The sequence below is a fragment of the Rattus norvegicus genome, chromosome 15 (assembly GCF_036323735.1).
Source record: "Rattus norvegicus strain BN/NHsdMcwi chromosome 15, GRCr8, whole genome shotgun sequence".
NCBI lineage: Eukaryota > Metazoa > Chordata > Mammalia > Rodentia > Muridae > Rattus > Rattus norvegicus.
This window is the reverse complement of record NC_086033.1, coordinates 19,789,627-19,813,936: the sequence shown is the minus strand read 5'-3', so window position 1 is coordinate 19,813,936 and position 24,310 is coordinate 19,789,627. Positions and strand designations below refer to the sequence as shown.

The following is a 24,310-nucleotide window of genomic DNA, read 5'->3' as shown; positions in this document are numbered from 1 at the left end:
GACACAGTGTCAAGGAAAACTATGCTTACTCTAAAACAGAAGTCTGAGGATGAACAGTTCTACAGATACAGTGAATCCCTGACAGAGTAAGAAAGCTATCTTTAAGCTGGACTCGGCTAGGTCCCTCTTCCCCACCATCATAGCCATATGATGCCATATGCCATCATAGATATAGACCACACCTCCTACAGCCATTCTTCTGGCACTGAAATTCTAAAGCTGGCCTAAAGAAGAAAAATTGGAGGACCTTCTCAGCTAATGTCTGATGTGAGGCAGGTAAGTCCTTGAGTCCAAACTGCTTAACATCTTGAATCCCTAGTCACGTGTGTTCATGGACAATGTGACTGAGACCTTGATATATGACCAGGAGAGTATTCCTCTTGGCATCAATTACCCACGTAATCTACAGGACACTGCTGAGAGGAAGTGCTTCCACAGCCTATCCTGAGAGAGACACTTTGTTATTCTTACACAGGCTCATCCTGGTATTCTTTGACACTGCCCATGACATTAAAGAGATCCAAGGAAAACCCTTGACATATAACAGTTCTTGGTTCTCTGTCAAACTAAGGATCAGAAATTGTTGAGTCTGGGTCAGCCATTTAGGAAGACTGAGGCTCTAAATCATACGTCCGACTCCTGGAAGGACCAGCTCAAGCCAACCTCCTCCAGGAAGCTCCCCTTGCCCTGCCCAGTACTCACTTGACCTCCTCAAGGACCTTTCCATTCGTCTTGTTCTCCAACGTGATAGAAGGCTGGCCTCCCTCTGCCTTGGTCTTGTCTCTCCATAGATATGATTGTCCCTCCGAAAGAGACTGAGGATCCTGGAGAACATGCCTCCTCGGGAACCCATTAGGAAATGAAGGGAAATTGCTCAGACAGTTGGTGTCACCACAACACTGGTGACATCACAGAAGATTCTAGTGTTCTCCTGGATACAAGAGAATTTCCAGGGAAGACATTACCGGTGATGTCACTGGGAAATGCCATAGCTTACTTGCTAACTACCTCCACCCAGACTGACCAGGTTCTGCAGTGACTTTTCCAGAGACTCACTTTTGAGCCAGGGAACACCCATTCGCACACTCTCCTTCCACAACTTCAGAGTTCTCACTGCTTCATTACAACTCAGTTCTGAGGAGAGGGAGAGTTGGTTAAAGCCTTGATATGGACAGAACATCTTTGTTAACAGCCAAAAATCTAAAGACCCTCAGTGAGGGAGATTCTTCTCCCTGAAATGTATAAACCCAGGGTCCATGCATGTGACATATAGTCCAATTTCCACAGTTTTTACTGTTCCCAGGAGGCCAATATTTTTTCCTATGCCTTTAAATGTATGCAAGTTGGAGTACATTGTTTCATGGATTGTGCCTTGGGAGGAGGCATGGTTTCAATGTATTCACCCATGTTTTTTCCTGAAATCCCTGTCTTACAATTCCATTTTCTGCAATGAAAACTCCTGTTTCCTGAAAACATAGGTGCTCAGGTATAGGGCAAACATCAAACTGTAAACTTTCTGTCCATTCTTAAAAGTTAAAATCCCCAAAAATGAGGGAACTGAGACCCAAGCGAGAGCCATGGAGGGGCAGAATGCAGAGGTGCTGCTGGCCAAGGAAGAGCAGGAGGAAGCAGAGAAGCTGTACCACATCATGGTGCACAAGGAGCTAGAACTGGAGTTCGACCTGGGCAACCTGCTGGCTTCTGACAGCAACCCCTCGATGGTGCTGTGCCAGGCCAGGGCCTTGCTGGAGGCCGAGCTGTGTGCCCTGGAGTGGGAAAACCCAGAGCATCTCAACAACCAGCTGTGGAAGCTGCTGACCAAGGCATGGAGGAGGCGGTGGTAGTGTGCTTGCAGGAGCCTGACACAGGCCTTCCCCGCAGGAAGCCACTGCCTGGCCAAGGGCTCTCCCTTGCTGGTAGCAGTTGGTGAGCTTTAAGGGCATCCATCCCAAGAAGAGGACCAACCTCATGTGGGACGAGGTGAATGGCCAGTAGTGATGCCCTTGTGGCTACAAGCCCTCCCTGGATGACACTGAGGAGTGGCTGATGGAGGTCCCTGGGAGCGCTAACACCATGGAAGACCAGTTCTCCAAAAAGGATTCAGGCCAAGAAGAATGCATGGCCAAGAACTAGCTGAACCATCTTTGGAACTGGTCTGCATGCACAAGATGCAGATGCCCAGCTTGGCTGGCCTGCACCTTCCTGACACCAGAGTAAGGGGGAGCTGGGCTGCACCATGCAAGTGTCCAATGTCTCCAAAGCTTCCTTGGGACACTTCCAGGAGGGTTCTGTTCTACCAGGTCTCCTGGGTATACACATATTCCACATTCTGGGGAAAATTAAAAGGTTTTCTAGTTCCAAACAATTTGGAGTAAATATGTATTTGTTCACCTATGAGCCTGTGAGTGTATGTGCATGGTTGTGGGCTTGTGTATATGTACAACACAGAACCCAGTGCTTTGCCTCACAAATTAATATCAGCATTGTTACTAACAGTGGCACTCATTTATTATTAGTGCCTCGTGATTATAGCAAATTATCAGGAGTCTGATCTCCTCAGGAGACTTCATGCTAGCCTAAGGCAGCAGTCTGCAAACTTGTTTCTGAGGACCTCTTTTTCTTTCCTTTTTCCTTCTTTCTTTCTTTTGTTTTTGTTTTTGAAGACAAGGTCATAGACCAGGCTGGCCTGAAAGTCAGAGATCCACTTGCCTCTGCCTCCCGAGTGCTGCGATTAAAGAGATGAGCCACAACTGCCAGGCATCTAAAGACCTCTTAATATTCTCAAAAATAACTAAGGACCCATGCAACTTGAATCTAAATGGATAGTATCTGAATCTCTATCTACTAATCATATAGTAAACATAAGAAGCTTATGAAATGTAGTTGTAGGGTATTGGGGAGAAGGCTTAGTTAGTGAGTCACTTGCCATTCATTTGTGAGGACCAGAGTTTGAATCCCCATCATCCTTGTAAAGCATCATCAAGTTGACAACAAAAACTTTTACTCAATAAGTGCTGAACCCACCATAGGGCACTCTCTCAAACAAATGCTCTTTTTATATTCAGAATAGTATTAATTACATGCATATGTATGAGTGTGCTCAAATTTACGGGCACGCACACACACACACACACACACACACACACACACACACAAGACATGTACACACGATTTGAAAATGCACATGTAGAAAGGAGAGAACAAACTCCCATGAGTTAACTTCTGACTTCCAGTGATGCCTCTAACCCTAAACATATAAAATAAATAAATTTTAATTGAAAAGTATAGTGTTTCTTTTAATTATACAGGAACCATTAATTTATGAAGCATTCTTGCATGGTTGGAATTTTGGTTGGAATTATATTTCACCACACTTCTCTCTGAGGACCAAACCAAGAAATATATACCACATCTGTGAAATGTTTGATTCTAAATCAATTTAAGGTTGTGGTCTGAGTCATGGCCATTTGGTAGATATGGGACCTCATCCTACCTACCTCACCCAGCACACTGTAGCACAATGAGAAAAACATCCTATGCATCTGCACAGACTGTAAGGGAGAAGAATGATTAAGGCTAATGGAGAGCTTGGCAGATTAAAGGGGCAGCTCCTGCTGAGCAAATGATACATGAGTTAATTATCAAGTGTTTATAATATCCCAGAACCTGTGCTTGAAGCCATCTTCACTCCATCGCATTCCGGCTTGAGAATCATGGAAAGCAGGCACAGTGACTTTCCCATAAAACTAGGAAAACTAGATGTAGATGTCTCCATCTTCCCTGAAAGCCACGACTCTGAAGAGAGGATTCTAACTTGGACGCTTAGACTTTTAGGCACCATCTCAAAGAGACTCCTAAAAAGGGTGATATTTAAGCTGACTTGAAGGACAGTGCTATTTGGCTGTATAACGCATTTCTAGGTTTGTAAAATGAAGACAATGACTGTTTACCCACAAGTCTTTTGTAAGAAGAACATGAAAACCTTAAAAGCCATAGGACAGTGCCAGGGAAGTGAAGGGTCTAAGTGGTCACCGTCACCACCATTACTGTTGGCATCGTGAAGCAGGAATGAGAGAGACAGTGTCCACACAGCAGTGACAGGTGAGAGGTGAGTCTAATGGAAGTCAAGTTCCTCATGCTCTGGATGAAATAACCAAGACACTGACTGCTGTAGAGATTGGAGGCAGAGGCTAAGGAGATTCCTTCTAGGAATGTGCGTCTTTTCTGAGAGATGTTCCTGGTGGCCTTCAGTGCTCTTAACCACAGTTACTCCTACTGATAATGATTTTTGAAGTTTGTGTCCCATTAGGGTCAATGTGTTTCATTGTGGATTTAGAATCTAGTAGGCATGGAGGTCTAATGCTGTAAGAAAAAGAATCTAGTCTCAGAATGGTGGTCTGGGGTTGTTCTGATCTAGGTAGCAATGTGACCTGAAAGGCACCAGAGAGAGTCATGATTTGAGGCTCGTCACAGAACTCTGAGGAAACTACAGCTACACAAGTGACATGAGGGCATAGATGGAGGCTGGACACAGGAAAGTAGGGGTCTATCTTTAGGGTACCTCCTACTCAAACCTTATATAGAATCTACCTTAAGCAAAAGACTAATTCACATGAGATGGCCAGGTCTTTCATCTGATCACCTGCTACATTTTAATGATCATTTTTACTATCTTTTTACTTCTACTCAAAACCCCAATTCACTGGTGTGTCCATGTGTCTGCTAGTTACTTTTAAGCAAACTTACTAATAGTGGTGAAAGACCCCCGGAGCGGGGAGACCCTCACTCAAGTCTCGGGATGATGCGACCCCCCAAGAACTCACGTGAGACCATCCTTGCTGTAATAAACATGAGGTTTATTGATAGGAACCAGTGCACTGGGGTCGAGACTCATATCCCACGCAGGGGCAGTGGAGTTCGACCCCCAGTAACTAAGACAAGGGGTATTTAAAGGGAGAAACCACAACCCCAGCGGGTAGGGAGGGCGTCACTGGAAAATGTCGAGAATACCAGTGAAAAATCACAAGGAGGAGCTTCCTGTTTCTCAAGATTGTTTAACTTTATGGTCCATCAATTCCTGGGAGGAGCTTCCTGCTTCTCAAGATTATTCTCTAAGATTTTAATCTAACTTTATGGTCAGGTAGTACAGGTAGAGGGCAGGGTCTGGAATTTGAGGTATTTAGGGCTTTTTTTAAATTTCTGACTTCTTAGCTGCATTTTTTATTCTTTCATTCCCTACTTCTTCTAGTGGCTAGTTATAATCATAGAACTAAATTTTAGTATCTTTATAATATTGGCTTTCTTGTCCTCCTAAAGCATGATACTGTTGGCATAACATCAAAATCTGAACAGTACTCACTCTTTCTCTAATGAAGCTAACTAGTTTCTTTAACACACATGGACCTATAATCAGAAGCAGAAGCAAAACTAAGAAGGGTCCCATAAGGGAAGATATCAGAGTAGTCATCCAAGGAGATCTACTAAACCAGGTCTAGAACCATCCCTGATGCACTTCTCTGTCTCTCCGTCTTTTGTCTAACCTTTCTCTAAGTTTATTCATGGAGTCTTTAATTACTCCTGAATGGTCTACATAGAAGCAACATTCTTCTTTCAGTGTAGCACACAGACTCCTTCTTTAAGGAATATCAGGTCTAATCTTCTCCTATTCTGAAGGACTACTTCTGAGAGGGAGGTTAGGTATTCTTGGAGGTCAGCTAAAAAGTCGTTTTTACTCTTTTTATATCTGAGTCAATGGCAGTTCTGAATTCTCCATAATCCTTGTGTTGCAGGGCAACATCAGATGTCCTTGTAGCTGCCCTTGCGCCTGAGATAGCCCTAAGTAATTGTCAACTCTCTTTTGTGTCTTACTAAGTCTTTAGCATCAGGATTCTAATCTGGACACTATCTGAACCTATACACAAAGGAAATGACTGTCTTTTAGAACTTCTAAACTTATACAGGTTGTGATCCCTGAGGCACAGTCCCAAGAAGTGTTAGGAGTACTAACATATGCAATGTTACATCATTTGCAATAGAAATCAAGCCTATCCCCACACCTATCCCGATGGAACCCAGGGCAAACATGAAATTCTTGTTTCTAAAGCACACTCCTCAAGTGAGCATTATAGCAACCTCCCAGCCACGTCTCTGATGTATCCACTTATCTGATGTGCAAGTCTAGGGAGCTTTTTGAAGATCTGAGTGTCCCTCTAGGTCCCAGCTCTCAGCCCCAACAGCTAGTACGCAGCTTGTGAGGGCTGAGACATGATGGCTGTCAGGGTGGTCAGCAGCACCAGGTACGGTCCTTTCCAGAGAGGCTCGACTGTCTGGGCTCCGTGTCATTGTATGTAGATGCAGTCTCCGACCTGGAACTGATGAGATGTCTCAGATGTCCCCCGGGCATAGGCTGCTGCCAGCTGTGAGCAGATTTCTTTCTGTATCACCTGTAGGTCTTTTAGCCTGGCATACAAATCATTATTACTATGACATGTTGGTTCAGTAACATCATCTAATACAGTCAGAGGAGCTGAGGCCCCATATAAGATCTCAAAGGGGGTAAGGCTGAATCTGGAAGGGGTATTTCTTGCTCTGAAGAGAGCAAGAGGGAAGGAGTGCCACCCAGTCTGCGCAATTTTCCATGGTCAATTTGGTCAGGGTCTCTTTTAGGGTTTTATTTATTTACTCTACCTGTCCTGAACTTTGAGGTCTGTAAATACAACGTAATTTCCAATCGACCTCTAAATACTTGGCCACACCCTGGCTTACCTTGGAAATGAAAGTAGGGCCATTGTCTGACCAGATTACCTTGGGCACTCCACACCTGGGGAAGATTTCTTCCAGTATCTTCTTGATGACTACCAAGGCTGTCTCTTGCTTGGTGAGGAAAGCTTCTATCTATTCCTGGAAAGGTATCTACAAGCACTAGGAGATACTTGTGATCATATTTTTCTGGTTTTATCTCAGTGAAGCTCACTTCGACTTTTCACTAAACTCTCTAGGTCTCTTTGCCCTGTTTGCTTGCTAAGCATTCACTTACTGACATACCTTATATTTTTTACTGCCTCTCTGGCTAGAATCTTAAAGTCTATTACATAAACCTTAACTACTTGGACAAGCTTCTTATCTAAGTGAGTCCATTTCTGTATTTGGCAAAATGAGTCTTTTGTTTGTTCTCTGAGGAATATAGTTTTCCCTCAAGCGTGCCATTGTCTTTTTTTCATTTAAGCAATTTGGGCCTTTTCTTCTGTTGTACATTCTAAGTGAGGCCATCCCTTAGTCCAATCCCAGTTCCCTCTTGCAGGCCTGTAACCAGGATAGACTCCTGCATAGCCATTTCCCGAGCCACTTTATCTGCTTTGTTACTGCCCCATGCCACTGAATCTCTTCCTTCCTGATGTCCTGGGCAATGAATAATACTCACAGTTGCTGGCTTCATCAGGGCATCCAAGAAATGGCAAAGACATCTGCGGCACTGATGTGCTGGGGGGTTGGGGTTCAGCCATTCCAGATGACATTGTGTTGTCCACCACGGCAGCACCCACTTATCTCTGACCTTCATGAAGAGAACTGTTCCCATCTGTAGACAAGGTAGCCTCGGCTTTCAGCAGGGGTCAATCAGCCAGTCACAGAGGTCTTTCCTCCACCCATGGGCTTCTGCCAGTACCTGACACTCATGCTATGGTGGCTCCAGGTCAGGATTGGGCAGCAAGGTGATCAGATTGCCCCCAACCAGTGGAGAATCTAGTGCATGGCAACTGACCAGTGGTCCCATCTTTTGGGACGTTCTATTCAAAGGCAAAACATCAGCCACTCTATCACAGTTTAAGTCCTGGATTGGGTGATAATTGTTAGTGCCCGGCTGGCAGGAACGGTGTGTTCCAGGCAGAATGGCACTAAGCCATACATCTCCCAGCATCAGGTACTGGTACACTGAGACAGGTCTTAAGCTCCACAAACACAGTCTGCAGATATGCATACATATGGCCTCACCCAGCCATTTCAGCCCACGCAAGCCATTTTGGAGAGCAAATTTCTCATGAGCAAGGGATAGGGGCAGTCAGGGATGACCATGAACTAGTGGGTTACCCAGCCCACGCCAAGGTCCACTGTTCTTCGGGCAGTCCATAAGTATTGTTTGTTGCCAGTAGCCCCCTGTACCCAAGGTCTTTGGATACTGGCCCACTGGGGCATAGGAGCACAAAGCGTTGGGTCCCTGTATCCACAAAACAACTGGGCGGGCTTCCCTTCTATCTCTGCGCATAGCCAGCACTCTAGGACTGAGAGGCTCTCCAGTGGCCCCTCTTGTTCTTTCTGGGGCAGTCCCTGACCCAGTGTCCTTTTTCTTTGCATTAGGCACACTGATCTTTAGCCAGGAATTCTCTTCTGTTGCCAGGTACTGTCTTCCTAGGTTCCCTAACTACGGTGGCCAGTATATGTTCCTCTCTTGTCTTTTATCTCTCTTTAGCTCTCTAGCTTCCTCTTCTTTTTGTCTCTTTTCTTCCCTAGCTTTCTGCTCTTTTTGTCCTCTTTCTTTCTTTCTTTTTTTCAGGCTCTCTGTCTGCATCTTCTTCTACAGCTATTGGGTGCTGTCCACTTTTGTGCACAGACCCTGAACCACACATCAACCTTATTTTCTCTGCAACTTAAAATAACTCTCTCAGTGATTTAGCTTAACCCTTCAAGTTTCTGCAACTTTTTCTTCATATCTTTTCTTTACTTTAGTCAAATTGGTGGGGCATTTGTTTCAGCCCCTCAGAGACCCACCAGTGGAGTCTGACGGTAGACCTGGCACTCCCTACCTTCAGACATATTGAAGTCAACAGGCAGAAGTGAGGGCCTTCCATCCATGTCTGGAACATTTTTTCTGGCCTCTAGTAGGCTTCTGTATCTCCTGTAACAGCTACTAACAAGCATCTCAAGTGGAATGGCGAGAAAACAAGAGTCCAGAAAATAGAGGTCCGCCGAAAAGAACAAATAGCATTCAGTCACACAGAAAGACAATCAAAAGATTAACAGACAAAAAATAGAAGTGCGCACAAAAACAAAAAACAAGCGGCCACCATGAGATCACCACAAAACTGAACTAATTTAGAAGGGAGCTTACAATGACAGATGAAGGAGAGCGGATTCCACATCACTCTTCCTTCTCAACCACAGACAGATGAATGACAGCAGATCAAAAATAATGGTTAAGTCAAAGGTGCCTTCTGGAGGCCAGCCAATATCAAACGCTGGCCACTCCAAGGAGCAAAAAGTCTGCCACGGTACAAATTGTGTGCTCTAGCAGTCCAGTGGTCTAAAGTCAAACTCAGGAGTCCCATCGTCAAAGTCACAAGTAACACAAAACAAAGACCTAAAACACACAGACAAAGACCACTCTAGAAATACAGACAGCTGGGAGGATGGGTCTCTTCTCCAATCCAGGAGAATCAGCGAATCCTCATTGGCACCCAGACAGCTGGGAGGAAGGGTCTCTTCTCCAGTCCAGGAGAATCACCGAATCCTCACCGGCACCCAGACGGGAATCTCCCAGGCATCCCTGGGGTTCCCCCAGACCTCCTGGGATGTCTCCTAGGGCAGCATAATCGGTGAGCCCCTGGCACGTCTACCACTCACACTCGAGTCTCTCCTGAAACACGAGCCTCCCTTCTCAGCCCGAGATGGGAGCGACTGCAAAACCAGAACTCCAGAACTCGAGAGCAAATACAGACACAGAGTTTAGCCGGCACAAAACACAAGGACACAGACAAAGACACAGATGCTATCTCACCTCCAAGTGGGTCTTCGGAGACGAGGGTGGTCACTGATCCCAGACAAGCCCCCAAATGAAAGACCCCCGGAGCGGGGAGACCCTCACTCAAGTCTCCGGATGATGCGACCCCCCAAGAACTCACCTGAGACCGTCCTTGCTGTAATAAACATGAGGTTTATTGATAGGAACCAGTGCACTGGGGTCAAGACTCGTATCCCACGCAGGGGCAGTGGAGTTCGACCCTGAGAGGCTGGGAGAAAGGGTATTTAAAGGGAGAAACCACAACCCAAGGGGGCAGGGGTGGCGTCATTGGAAAGTGTCGAGAATACCAGTGAAATATCACAAGGAGGAACTTCCTGTTTCTCAAGATTGTTCTCTAAGGGCCTTATCTTAAGTCCTTTTTTTAGTTCCTAAGAGAGCAGGCTCAAGAAATGTGACCTTTTACTTACAGGTAGAGGGCAGGGTCTGGAATTTGAGGTATTTAGGGCTTTTTTAAACTTCTGACTTCTTAGCTACATTTTTTATTCTTTCAAAACAAAGAGAGGAGAGAGGAGAAGAAGCTGGATGGGAACATGTGAAGAGAGATGGGGGAGGGGAAGAAAAAGGGAAAGGGGTCAGGGAAAGTACAGGGGTTAGAGAGTCAGAGAACATAAGAGAGGCCAAAGAGTCCCTTTTACAGCAAGCCAGGCCTACCTGGCTGTTGCTAGGTAACTGCTGGGTGGAGTGTAGAATGAATGCCAGCATTAACAATAATTCTGGTCCAAATGCAAATGTCTGCATCGAGTTCTCAAAAAATCTTTTGATGGTCCATTTGTTCAGACACAACCTGGTTCCCAACCTTTTTTGCCTCAGGACTCACATTCTTAGAAACTTGCTCGCTTGCTGAAGACTTGGCCTCTGCTCCTGCTGAATGGCCTGTGTCTGCCTTCCAAGGATTTTAAGGCTTCAAAGGCCCCCACCGTTCCCAGTCAGCTCTTTGTCTTCTACTTCCAGATCAAGATGGGAGTTTTCAGCTGTTCTACCCAATGTTCTCGCTCTAAAACTCTGAAACTGTAAGTCCCCAATTAAATATGTTGTTGTATAAGCTGCCTTGGTCACCTGCCTTATCACAGCAATAGAAAAGTGACGAAGACAGCTTAAAATAGCAGCACTTGGTAACAGGTGTACTGCTTTATGCAACTTTTAACTTTGTCTCCTCTTTCCAATTACCTTCCTGGTGCAGCCTAAGTATGAAACCATCACCAAACTTCACGAGCTTGACTGACGAGAGATTTCTTGATTTTCTTAATGGTGCTTGATCGTCCTTCTTAGTTTTAGCATTCTGGTAATCAAAATAACAACAAAAATTAAGCTTATTGATTTTTTTTAAATTCTTTGCCAGGGCATGGTAAGTTCTAGCTACCTTCATTGTGATGACTCTTGAGACTAATGTCTGAACCCTTGCTTTTCCCAAGACTGGAATGTTCCCCTTGTCAATAACAGATGGGACCTGTGGATTCCTTACATCAAGTAGGCAATTGTGAAAGGCAGAAAGAGGAAGCCCCAATCACCCAACCACAATTAGCTGTGAGTTTAGCTTTGCTCCACCTGGAGGCCATTCTGGGAAAAGAAAGCATCCATTCTAGGCAGTCCAATGAGAGAAAGCGATTGGCTTCATCCAGAGAATAGACTTAGTAGAGCTAAAATGTGCATTTCTGATGATTTCCAGGTGATGAAGCTACTGTTGCTTGTCCAGACCCTACTTTCAGAAGTGTTGGTCTAGCATGCCTGACTGGTAAGTGAGGAGGTTGTTCAGGTTTTGATATTTATGGAATTTCTACTTTCCTGAACTTCTAGGAATACATGGTAAGTAGGCTTGAGTCTAAATGAAGAACTTGTCCTCGTAGTTTGCTTGGTGGTTAGTGTTTGTTGATCATCAACTTGACAGCACCTGGAATCTCCCTGGAGACACACCTCTAGGCACACAAATGCAAGATTATTAGACTATTAGCTCTATTATATAAGGTATTACTAGATTAGGTTGGCCTCTGGGTATGCCTATGAGGGACTATTTTGATTTGACTGATTGAAGTGTGAAGACCCACCCTCTGTGGTTGACTGGGATAGTGGACTGGATAAGAGGGATGAAGTGACCTGAATACCAGCATCTTCCTCTGCTCTCTGTCTGCACTCAGTACAACAGCTCTCAAGCTCCTGCTGTCTTGACTTTCCAACTGTAAAACAAAGTAAATCCTGTCCCCAAATGTTGCTTTCACAAGGTTATTTAATCACAGCAAAAGAGAACTAAGAAAGACAGATTAGTTTTTACTTAACCTTCTTCAAATCCACAGGAATCTTAGCCATGAGGTGTAAGTTATTGTGCAGGAAAACTGGGAATGTAGGGAAAAGAGACAAACATTCCTTTCCCAGTGCTTCTCCTTTCACAAGCATTTTATGGGAACACAGAATCTCAGAGACAGAAAGTGGTCAACTGCGATGGAACTGAAAGGACACAGACTCTAGTCACATGGTAGATCTCACGGGTCACATGTTAGATCCCATGAGTTCTGCTTCCAAAGCCCCTCTGCACTTATTTCCTTTTTCCCTGCTACCTGAATCCAGTTCCATCGTGCCTGCATCTTCCTGCCATGTGTGACAGTATTTAACACTATGATTTCCTGTGATTCTCTGCTTCCCCCTTTGTATTCTGCTGACCATGGTGCTTGCTCAAAAAAAAAATCACGCTGTGATGAATTTGTGCTTGGGTCTATCCTATAGCCACATAGTGAATTTCAACCATTAAAACTTAATGGTTTGAATTCTGCCGTGCCTAACACTAGTTTTTGTTTATATTTAAAGGGCAGAGCATTTGACTCACTTTTATCTTTGAGGGGAGTCTTGCAACCAGGCTTCTCTGCTCTTGCACATAGAGTCTCTGTGTCCCCTCTCAAGTGCATGAATCATAAAATACCCCTCCCTCTGATCCAGTAGACTCCATAGCATGAAAATCCAGGGTCAGACCCTTTACAGATTCCTTAGGTCCTTACCTTGTCCAGCACAAAGCCTGCAGCACTGTATCAGGTGTGACACATGCTCTCATGCTCCCTGGTGCCCCTGCCCTCCCGGTAGAGTCCACATCCTAGGGTGAGCCCTCAACTCCATCTATCAGACTGCCCTCATTTCAAAGCCTCCAGTTACAAGCAGGCAGGGCCTGCCAGAACTCTAGCTCCTACTGCTGACCCCCCCCCCCCCCCATTACTCCACAGTGTGAAAACTGCCACTCTTGCAGCGCCTTCTCTGTGAGGTTTGGGTCATGAATCCACACTTGGGAGAACATGAAGCTCCTAAGCCTGCTGCCCTCCTTCAGGCCTGCCTGCCTCTGCTCATTCTGATCCTTCCGACCCAAAGCTCACCGGGTGCCTTTTCCTCCTATTTTCTCAGTTTAGTTCTAGACACTTTTTCAAATACACTTTTGTGTATAAAGGAATAGTTATCATCTCAAATCTTGGAAAACAAAGAATTGTGGATAAGAGCAACTGTGATTCATGTTTTCTTTGATTTATTTTTGCAAGTTTTTTTGTGTGTTTCCATATTTATTAGTCACACCTGTAAGTAATTTGCATCCTGTTTTTATCATGAGAACTCTTGCTTCTTTAGTCCTTATCTCTTTTTTAAAAAATGTAATTCTAATAATGGCACCTTAGATCATTTTAGGCTCTTAGTATGTCTGCAGCAAGGCTGCTATCAAGGAAGGATGTAGAAATTCACAAACTTCCCAGAGGATCATGAACATTTACATCTCAATAACCTCCTTGTAGGCCACAGTGTTTTGTTTGACCCACTGTCATTTAATTCATCCTTTGCATTTCTGTGATTAGGCTGCATGGTTTTCTACATTTCTTAAGGATGTGTTCCTTCTTCTGTGCACTGTCTTTGAACGTGCTGTCAGTTTTCAGTTGTCCTGTGTAGCCATTCTCAGTGCTTTAAGGAAACACCTGCTCCCTGAGAAGTTCTTCAGACAGGTTTGCTCTGCTGGAGACATCTTAGCACTGCAGGAGCACATTGCTACTGAGAATCTCCATTTGCATTAAACCGGTCAGGCTTGTCTCCCTCTAGTGGACAAGGAGCAAAGTGCACCCAGCCAACTGCTGTGCATGAGGTCTGTGTCAGGGATTTAATACTTAACTGATCAACCCAGTGAGGATCCCTGCCCAGTGGATGGTACATGGCTATCATCAGAGCAGTTTACCACCATTTCATGTAAAAAAAAAAGTGCACTAAGCTCTTGGATAAGTCTAGGAAATTTTGTTTAAGGTAATATTAACACCTACTTTGGAAAAACCACACTTGCATGACTAGAGATTAAAATATTGCTGGCAATGATTTGCTATTAGAAACAAAATCACTTGCTTTTCTTTTATATTAAAAAGCAGCTTTCTTTGAAAAGTCTTATAAAATTTCATTTATGGATTCATCTGGTTCTTTATCAAATTCTCTAGAAAATTACCATAGCATACGTTCTAACAGTAGGACACAAAAAAGATTCACCTATTCAGACCAAAAAAAAAAAAAAAAAAAAGATTTGTCATTCACATTAAACATAGAAACACAAGTTAAAGCAAAGCCAAGAACATTTTTCAATTGTGTCGTACTCTAAATTTATCTTTCCTTTATGTCTAATTTGGCTTTTTCAGTTTTGCTATACATACATACATATATACATACATACATACATACATACATACATACATACATACATACATACATTAATACATTAAGTTAATACTATCTCGAGGTTTCAGAGTTGAGGAAATTGGTTTTCTGCTGAAGTGGAAGAGGGAGCTCCTCCTGTCTTTGGAAGAGATTGCCGGCTGCAGACCTTAAGACCGGTTCAGCATCTGAGTGTCAGGATGCTCAAGGACTCAAAAACTCTATTTTATCCCCACCTCTTGAGTTAGAAATGCTGAAGGTTCTTGCTGTGATCTCTAGCTAGAACCTTCTCTCCCAGTGCAGGGGCAGCCCATGCTCCACTTTCTCCTTGGACCACACATAGAGCTGCTGACCCTTGAGATCTCATAAGTGAGCAATCACAGTGCCCTCCGTGTCCTTCGGAGCCACGCTGTGCTCTGGTTCTGCTAGCAGAGCTCATAGGAGCCCCAGGTACCATTTTATTTCCTCCTCTAACAGCAGACTGGAGCTGTACTATGCAGCTGTGAAGACCATTGCCATCACCCTCCACAGAGGTTACATCCTGAGTGGGCCTCTCACTGCTAAATGCCCTATGAGTTCACACGGCTGAAATTGGTGAACAATCCAGCTCTTTGGTGAGTCACACACCAGTGTTCTCCCAAGAAACATAAATCCTCTGCCTCAAAGAATCCATCAATGTGAAAATGGTTTCCTGAATTGAAAATTTTAGTCTCATCATGAAAGTTTTTGACCACACACCCCCACCCGACACCCCTGTCTCCAGACCAGACTTCAAAAGATCAGTTTCCTTTTTTCCACTTTGAGTTGTTGGTCCTAATTACATCCTGCCTCATTTAACTAAATGGAGTCGTAGCCTTCACCTGTGGCCGTGAGCCTCTGAAATGCTCTCTCCAAATGCTTGACCTGATCTAGTTTCCCAATTCATTCTTCTGAAATGTATCTATAATTCAGATTATTCTTACGTCATTTGACAAAAACAAACCAAAAAAACCAAACCAAACCAACAACAACAAGAAGCTATGATGATACAAACTAAGTTAGGCTTCACTGTAAAAACATGTGAGCCATTGCTAGGCTTGTTCAAGAGCACCCACCCCAAAATGACAAACAGTGAAACAGTATTGTTTCTACTGTATTTCAATAAAAACCATAGGTCTTAAGACTGCTCTAAACATTTAGAACTATCAGGTACAAATATTGAGACAATTAAAATCATTGCTATAACACTGTTAACACTGTTTACAACATACAAATTTTAGTGGCTGTTAATAGTACATTTTTTTTAATGGACCAAAAGGGTTTATGGAGACAGAGTGACAACGTATTGTAAAATTGGTTACTTTCAAAAGTAGATGACTTAATTCTGGGTGATACTTTAAATTTACTTAAATTACTTTTAAGTCTCTCTCTCTCTCTCTCTCTCTCTCTCTCTCTCTCTGTGTGTGTGTGTGTGTGTGTGTGTGTGTGTGTGAGAGAGAGAGAGAGAGAGAGAGAGAGAGAGAGAGAGAGAGAGAGAGAGCGCTCGAGTATGGTTATATGCACATGAGTGCAGGTGTTTATGGAGCCCAGTGGTGTCAGATCCCCTGGAGCTTGAGTTACAGAGGTTGTGAGGCACCTGATATGGGTGCTGGGAAATGAACTCCGGTCTTCTGGAAGAAAAGTAAATGCTCTTTCAGGGCCGATGCATCTCTCTAGCTCCCCGTGGGAGGTATTTTTTAAGGATTTCAATTGTAAGGCTTTTTCAACCACAGTTCTTTGTCCGAATGTGTGCTGTATTTTCAGCTTGCCAGAACATGCAAAGCCCTCACAAAGTGGATTCCATGTTAGTCTGCCAGGAATGGCTGCACCAGTTTCTGTAGATCAGAGGTCTTGTGAAAGTCTTGTGAAATAACATCCGGAATACTGAAGTCCTGAAAATGATGAAGATCCAGGGGTCCACGATGGAAATCACAGACAGAAAACGCAAGGCTTGGAGGTCTTCCGAGTCTCCGTCAGCTCTGTCCACAAGTTTAAAGGCTCCATAGTAAGCACGATACTGTTGGAGAGGAAAAAAATCATCCCACAAATAAAGATAAAGGCTTTCAGAAGGAAGGAATTCCATTATTTTGTTTGTCTTAGCCTGGAATTCTCACCCTATGGCAGTTGGATGTGGATGGGCCTGAAAAGAGGAGCCTGAGGGACATCAGGGAGACCCAGGATACTGACTCCCTCAAGGCCTACATTCTCAGATCAAAGACCCCAGGCTTCCTCACACAAATTCTTTTTATTTCATTTTTTACTTTTATATTGGTTTCTTTATGCACATTTCAATTGTTATCTCTCTTCCTGGTTTCCCCTCCACAAACCCCCATCCCATCCTCCTAACCCCATGCCCCCTGCTTTAATGAGGATGCTCCTCCACCCCCCCACCCCCCCCCACATCTTCCTCACGCTCTAGCATTCTCCTAGCTTGGCCCCTCAAACCCACACAAAATCTTTAGCTAGTGTCCTCATATGCATACTTTATTCAGTCCTGTTTAGCTTCTATCCACTATTATATGTTTGCTTAAAAGTAACTAGCAGACACATGGACACACCAGTGAATTGGGGTTTTGAGTAGAAGTAGAAAGACAGGAAATATGATCATTAAGAGGTAAGAGGTAGGGCTGGGGATTTAGCTCAGTGGTAGAGCGCTTACCTAGGAAACGCAAGGCCCTGGGTTCAGTCCCCAGCTCCGAAAAAAAAGAACCCAAAAAAAAAAAAAAAAAAGAGGTAAGAGGTAATCAGATGAAAGACCTGGCCATCTCATGTGAATTAGTCTTTTGCTTAAGGTAGATTCTATATAAGGTGGGAGTAGGAGGTACCCTAAAGATAGACCCGTGCTTACCTATGTCCAGCCTCCCTCTAAGCCTTAATGCCACCTGGGTTCTTGTAATTTCCTCAGAGCTCTGTGAAGTGCCTCAAATCATGACTCTCTCTGCTGCCCTTCAGGTCACATTGCTACCTAGATTAGAACAACCCCAGACCACGATTTTGGGGCTGGATACTCTTTCTTACAGCATTAGACCTCCATGCCTACTAGATTCTAAATCCACAATGAAACAAATTGACCCTAATGGGACACAAACTTCAGAAATCATTATCAGTAGGAGTAACTGTGGTTAAGAGCACAGAAGGCCACCCAGGAACATCTCTCAGAAAAGACGCACATTCCTAGAAGGAATCTCCTTAGCCTCTGCCTCCAATCTCCACAGCAGTCAGTGTCTTGGTTATTTCATCCAGAGCATGAGGAACTTGACTTCCATTAGACTCATCTCTCACCTGTCACTGCTGTATGGACACCGTCTCTCATTCCTGCTTCACGATGCCAACAGTAATAGTGGTGACCATGAACACTTAGACCCTTCACTTCCCTGGCACAGTCCTGTGGCTTTTAACGTTTTCATGTTCTTATACTAAAGACTTGTGGGTAAACAGTCATTGTCTTCATTTTACAAACCTAGAAATGGGTTAAACAGCCAAACAGCACTGTCCTTCAAGTCAGCTTAAATATCACCCTTTTTAGGAGTCTCTTTGAGATGGTGCCTAAAGGTCTAAGCATCCAGGTTAGAATCCTCTCTTCAGAGTCATGGCTTTCAGGGAAGATGGAGACATTTACATCCAGTTTTCCTAGTTTTATGGGAAAGTCACTGTGCCTGCTTTCCATGATTCTCAAGCCGGAATGTGATGGAGTGAAGATGGCTTCAAGAACAGGTTCTGGGATATTATAAACGCTTGATAATTAACTCGTGTATCATTTGCTCAGCAGGAGGTGCCCCTTTAATCTGCCAAGCTCTCCATTAGCCTTAATCATTCTTCCCCCTTACAGTCTGTGCAGATGCATAGGATGTTTTTCTCATTGTGTTTCTCACTCAGCTACAGTGTGCTGGGTGAGGTAGGTAGGATGAGGTCTGATGTCTACTAAATGGCTATGACTCACACCACAACCTTAAATTGATTTAGAGTCAAACATTTCACAGATGTGCTATATATTAGTTAATTTTGTCCTCAGAGAGGAGTGTGGTGAAATGTAATTCCAACCAAAATTCCAACCATGGAAGAATGGTTGATAAAGGAATGGTTCTTGTATAACTAAAAGAAACAGTATACTTTTAAATTAAAAATATATTTATTTATTTTATATGTTTAGGGTTAGAGGCATCACTGTACACATGTGGAAATCAGAAGTTAACTCATGGGAGTTTGTTCTCTCCCTCCTTCATGTGCATTTTCAAATCATGTGTGTACATGTCTGTGTGTGTATATGTATGTGTGTGTGCACACTCATACATATGCATGAAATTAAAAATATTCTAAATATAAAAAGAGCATTCATTTGAGAGAGTGACCCAAGGTGGGTTCAGCAGTCACTGAGAAAATGTTTCTGTTGTCACCTTGTTGTTTTACAAGGATGTTGGGGATTCAAACTCTCGTCCTCATATTTGCATGGCAAGCACTTCAATAACTAAGCCTTCTCCCCACACCCTACAACTACATTTTATAAACTTCCTAGGTTTACTATATGATATGATAGATATAGATTCAGATACTATCTATTTCGATACAAGTTGTTTGGGGCCTTAGTAATTTTTCAGAGTATTAAGAGGTCCTTAGATGCCTGGCAGTGTTGGCTCATCTTTTTATCCCAGCACTCGGGAGGCAGAGGCAAGTGGATCTCTGAGTTTAAGGCCAGTCTTGTCTATGATCTTGTCTTCAAATGCAAAAACAAAACAAACAAACGAAGGAAAGAAAGAAAGAGAGAAAGAAAGAAAGAAAGAAAGAAAGAAAGAAAGAAAGAAAGAAAGAAAGAAAGAAAAAAGAAAGAAAGGCAGGCAGGCAAAAGAAGAAACAGGAAAAGAAAAAAGATGTCCTTAGAACACAGGTTTGCAGACTGCTGCCTTGTACTAACATGAAGTCTCCTGAGATCAGACTCCTGATAGATAGTGCCTGCTACAGTCACTAGGCACTAACAATAAGTGAAAGCCACTGTTAGTAACAATACTGATGTTAATTTGTGAGGCTAAGCACTAGGTTCTGTGTTATACACATACACAAGCCCACACACATGCACACACGCTCACACCCTCACAGGTGCACGAATACACACTTACTCCAAATTGTTTGGAAAACCTTTTGTTTTCCCCCAGAATGTGGAATATGTACATACCCATGATATATCGTAAAACTCTCCAAGTATAACAGCCACAGTTTTCATGAGATGTATGTTTCATAATCTGTGGTCTGAAGGTTTCATTTTATGTATTTTGAAACAGCCACACTATTTTGGATTCCAGCATGAATTAATGCTGAATCAATTAAGCATGAATTTAATGCTCAAATGTTTTAGATTGTGCAGCATTTTGGATTTTCTGTTCAAAATCACTCAAGTGGGCTGGGGAAATGGCTCCATGTGCAAAAGTTCTATGAAAGCTTGGGCATCTGAGTTCAACTCTCCAGAGCTCACAGAAACCTAATGGTGAGCACTTCTGTGACCCACGTATTCCTGTAGTGTCCGTTTGCATTTGTGGTAGACTCAAAAAGTTAGAATGTGGTTTTCAACCTTCCGAATGCTACAACCCTTTAATAAAGTTCCTCATGCTGTGGTGGCCCCAACCATAAAATTATTTCATCATAACTTCATAACTGTTATTTTGCTACTGTTATGAATCATAACCTAAATATCTGATAAACAGGTTATCTAATGTGTGACCTCTAAAGAGGTCATGACCCACAGTTTGAGAATCACTGAGGCAGAGTTACCTGAGAAGACAGAACTCCAATTTTTCAAACTGCTGTAGGCAAATCTGTGGAACATTACTTAGTTAGTGATTGATAGGGAAGGTCTCAGCCCATTGTGGGTGGCACCACCCTGGGCAAGTGATCCTGAGCTGTATAAGAAAGTAGGTTGAACAAGCTACAGGGTACAATCCAGTGAGCAATGATCCTCCATGATCTCTGCTTCAGTGCCTGTCTGCAGGCTCCTGCCTTGACTTCCTGTCCCGACTTCCTTTATAGATTGTGATATGAAACTTCGAGCTGAAATAAATCCTTTCCTTCCTGAGTTGTTTTTGGTCACATTGTTTCATCCCAGCAACAGAAATACGGCAAGAGAGGAGGCTCCTGTCCAGCTGGTCTACACACCAGCAAAAAAAAGATCGTGTGTCAATCAAGATGGCTGGTGAGTATCAACAACTGAGGTTGCTCTCTGGCCTCCTCATGTGCACCATGGAATGCATATGTCTGTACTCATATAGGTGCGCACACATACACACACATACATGCACATGCTTCATACACAGAGCAAAGAAATCTCAGGGTGTGTGTGTGTGTGTGTGTGTGTGTTAATCCTACAGAACAAGTGTGGTTATCCCACAACAGGTCAGGTCACCCAGTAACTAATCCACTATCACAGCTAGTTAGGGCTGAACCTTGATCCAGACCAACAGCCAGTGCTGTTCCTCTGCCTAGGGAATGATGACTCCTGAGAGGAAAGCTACCTGGGGGACAGTTATCCAGAGCTTTACAAACTGTTTCACAGAATGGTTTTCAAATATATTAGTTCCTTTAATTCTCACAGTTACCATAAGGCAATACAGATCCCATAGACATATGCGGAAGGCCTGGGTTCTTTCATTATTTACACTGTTTGAGTTATTCTCACTGAAGCAGCCAAAGCTACTGGACACCTCCGCTTGCTTTGCTCACAGCACAGGTACACTCCAGCTACTCTGGAGGTATTCTGTAAATATCCAGAGAATAAAGGCTTCAGGTCTATAGGCAAATGCAGTTAATAATGGATGTTCTGTTGAAACTAAAAGAAGCAGAGATAACATATGTCCCCACAACTTGTATTTACTTGTTTATATCTATAGGTGTTTTGTTTGCATGTAAGGGTTGTACCACACGTGTGCTTATCCTTGTGTATCCAGGAGCAGGCGTCTGAACCCAGAACTGGAGTTTACAGATGGTGGTGAGCTGTCATGTGTGTGTGCTGGGGATTGGACCCTGCCCTCTGGAAAATCAGCTAATGACAGCTTCTGAGCCATGTCTCCAGATCCTCCTATAATTTCTACTTTTGACATAAAAGATAATAATAATGGGTATACTTCTTAAAGTATATAGCTAATAATAGGATTGAATTATTTTTTAATAATTTGAGTAGAGCTTAGCTTAATTGGGCTCAAAGTAGAAAAATAAAGCTGTTTGGAATTTCAGGCTGCATCAAGAACAGCAAGGAGGGCAGAGGTGGCCGTGGGGTAGCATTTGGGAGCTGTTGGTCTAGGGTGGTTGTTCAAATGTGATCCCTACAGCAGCAGTTTCTCTGCCAACCCTCTCTACAGTCATTTCCTTGTGAGTTGGAGCCCATGGGAGTAGGATTCCTTGCCATCTCACTGGCCAGGACATAAGAAAAGAAACCATCAGGACACATGAGGAAACAACTTGCCACCTGAAACCTCTCCTCCTCTGCTGCTCTTGTTTTGCTGCTGCCAACCACCTACCCCCATCCCGGTGGCAGCTTCCACAACACAAGAGGTTTTCAGAACTAAATCTGTGTTTATCACTCACCTCTCTAATCCTCTTGGGATAAACTCAATCACTCCCTATCTTTCTTCTCTCTCCAGGCCAAACCACTGAGAGGAACTCCCTGATTAGTCTGTTTCCAACACCAGTAAATTAAAGGGCAGATCCAATGAAATAAAATATTACATAGCATGTGCAGGGGTGGATGGGGAGGAAATAGAGGACTAAGGTCTTGGGCACACAGATGACTGGGGACCTCCTGGAAGCAAGGCACAAAGGAGGGGGTGTCTGCTAACTGGAAAAGGTTTTGCTGAGTTCAGGAGACACCACGCGATTCATCTTTCTAATCTTTGTCTGACATTCCCTCTTCTCCTTTTTCACATGGAGTCATACCTTATGACTGTGGATGGAATCACACTCCTGAGGAGTTAAGCTCCAGTTCAAACCCTCCAGGCACTGGATGCTACTCCTAGCCCTCCCCCTCTCCCCCACAACTTCCCACAGGCTCTTGCCTGAGGTGACCCAGTTTCTCAAACTTTATTGCCCAGCAACTCACAATTAAAGGCAGGGAACACATGGTGAAGAGCACTGTCGTGAGAGCCAGCAGAACAAAGTGGTCCAGCTCCTCCAAAGGATTCGGGGACCCATGCCTGTAGTCTGAGCCTGACTGGGCGCGGTCCCTGGAGCAGCGGCGGGGATGGTGCCTCTGGCGCCTGTGCATGGCATAGAGGTTGGACATGGCACCCAGGTTGCACACCACAGTTGCGAGGACCAGCAGCGCCATGAGGCTGGAGTAGAGCACAGAGAAGCCTATTACCGAGAATGAGCGCTTCTTGTGGATCATCTGGATGAAGCACCAGGTACCCGGACAGTACTGGACGAACTTCCCAAAGCCAGCAAAGGGGAGCGCACAGAAAGCCAAAGAGAAGGCGCCTGCGACTGGCGCCACCAGCACTCCCCGGCGGGCGGTGATGTGCCTTTGGTAGAAGAAAGGGTGTCCCAGAGACAGCCAGCACTCTAGTGCCATAGCCAGTAGCTGTAAGGTCGAGGCTAACCCAAAGAAGGACATCAGGAAGGCGAAGGCTTCACATAACTGATTGCCTGAGGCAGGCAGCAGTTCCTTTAGGCTCCGATTTTGTGCGTAGGCAGCCAGGACCATCGGGCTGATCAGACACTTGCCCAGCAAGTCGGTGACCGTCAAGCCGCACACTAGCACATAAAAGACCGAGGGCGGCGGATGCAGTGGCCCTGGCCGGCAGGACCCCAGCCCGGATCGCGCCAGCAGCACCAGCGCCAGGAGGTTGCCCAGCAGCCCTGCACTGAAGAGCACACCACCCATTGTCGCTGAGGAGCCCCGTTCCACCCAGGTGGCTGCCTGACAGCGATAGGACTCATTCATAGCTAGCCCTTGCCACGTCTGCCTGGAGGGAAGGCTGCAGCCAGGACAGCTGTGAAGGAGCCCCAGGCTGCTCCGGGTGCAGTCAGGGCACAGAGGTTGCGAAGCAGAGAAAGCTCCTAGAGCGGCTGGGTGTTGTTCACAGTCAACCCTCCCATCTATGCTCCTAATCACACCCTTGAGGAGGGGAGGACTCTCCGCCCCTGTGAGTGTGTGAGTGTTCTGTGCTACAGACCTAGAAGCAGCACTGCTAAGAACTCAGCCTGTTGCACAGGGTCCTAAGGACAGACAGAATCTGTACCCAGACTCAGAAGGAAAGGGGAAAGTACCCAGAGTGTCCAAAGCTGGTCCTCCAGAGGAGAGAGAGAACTGCAGAAATGGAGAGGGGAACCAAGTAGGAGCTAATGAGGGGAAGGAACACCAGGTGCTGGTGGTGGCCATGAACTCTGCAGATTAACCAAGCAGGGAGACCAAGAAAGGGCTATGATTTCCACCACTCTTGAGGCTTGACTCCAAATCTCTCTTAGATCGCTGCAATGTGGAGATTAATGATGAGGTAAGGAAGCAGGGGCTTGAAAAGTTAGGGGATCTGCTTGGGGTGACCAACTTAGGAAGTGGCAGAGTCAAATAGGAATCAGGTGCTTCTTTGGTAACCCTGTCTGTTTCCATGGTTGCTGTCCCAAAAGGCAGCCCAAATTCCAGGGGCAGCTTTCTCTGCACATGGAAACCATGAGGTGATATTGAATAGGGTGTCAGGCAGTGCACTGAGTGCCACACAGCACTATGTGTCTGGATGCCTGCTGCCTTTGGAGAACGGAGGCAAGACACAGACTATGCCTGGGAAGTTCTTCTGCTTGGTTGCCACAATTTTCTTTGTGTGTGTGTGTGCGTGTGTGTGTGTGTGTGTGTGTGTGTGTGTGTGTGTGTGTGTCTGT

General features: G+C 44.6%; 2 protein-coding genes and 1 pseudogene across 2 annotated transcripts; 1 reads left to right on the top strand and 2 right to left on the bottom strand.

Moving 5' to 3' along the window:
• The first annotated feature begins 1,456 nt into the window (after positions 1-1,456).
• On the top strand, positions 1,457-2,442 carry LOC134482184 (ribosome biogenesis regulatory protein homolog). Its single transcript, XM_063274924.1, has one exon. It carries the CDS (start codon positions 1,578-1,580, stop codon positions 1,842-1,844), a length of 267 nt encoding a protein of 88 aa, XP_063130994.1. The 5' UTR covers positions 1,457-1,577; the 3' UTR covers positions 1,845-2,442.
• A 2,393-nt stretch (positions 2,443-4,835) lies between these two features.
• LOC120096933 (uncharacterized) overlaps positions 4,836-24,310 on the bottom strand; it is a 98,297-nt pseudogene continuing 78,822 nt past the window's right edge.
• Positions 16,064-23,438, bottom strand: Ptgdr (prostaglandin D2 receptor). The gene is made up of 2 exons (NM_022241.2): positions 22,536-23,438; positions 16,064-16,475 (listed from the first exon to the last, which is right to left on the bottom strand). Exons 1-2 carry the CDS (start codon positions 23,376-23,378, stop codon positions 16,245-16,247), a joined length of 1,074 nt encoding a protein of 357 aa, NP_071577.2. The 5' UTR covers positions 23,379-23,438; the 3' UTR covers positions 16,064-16,244.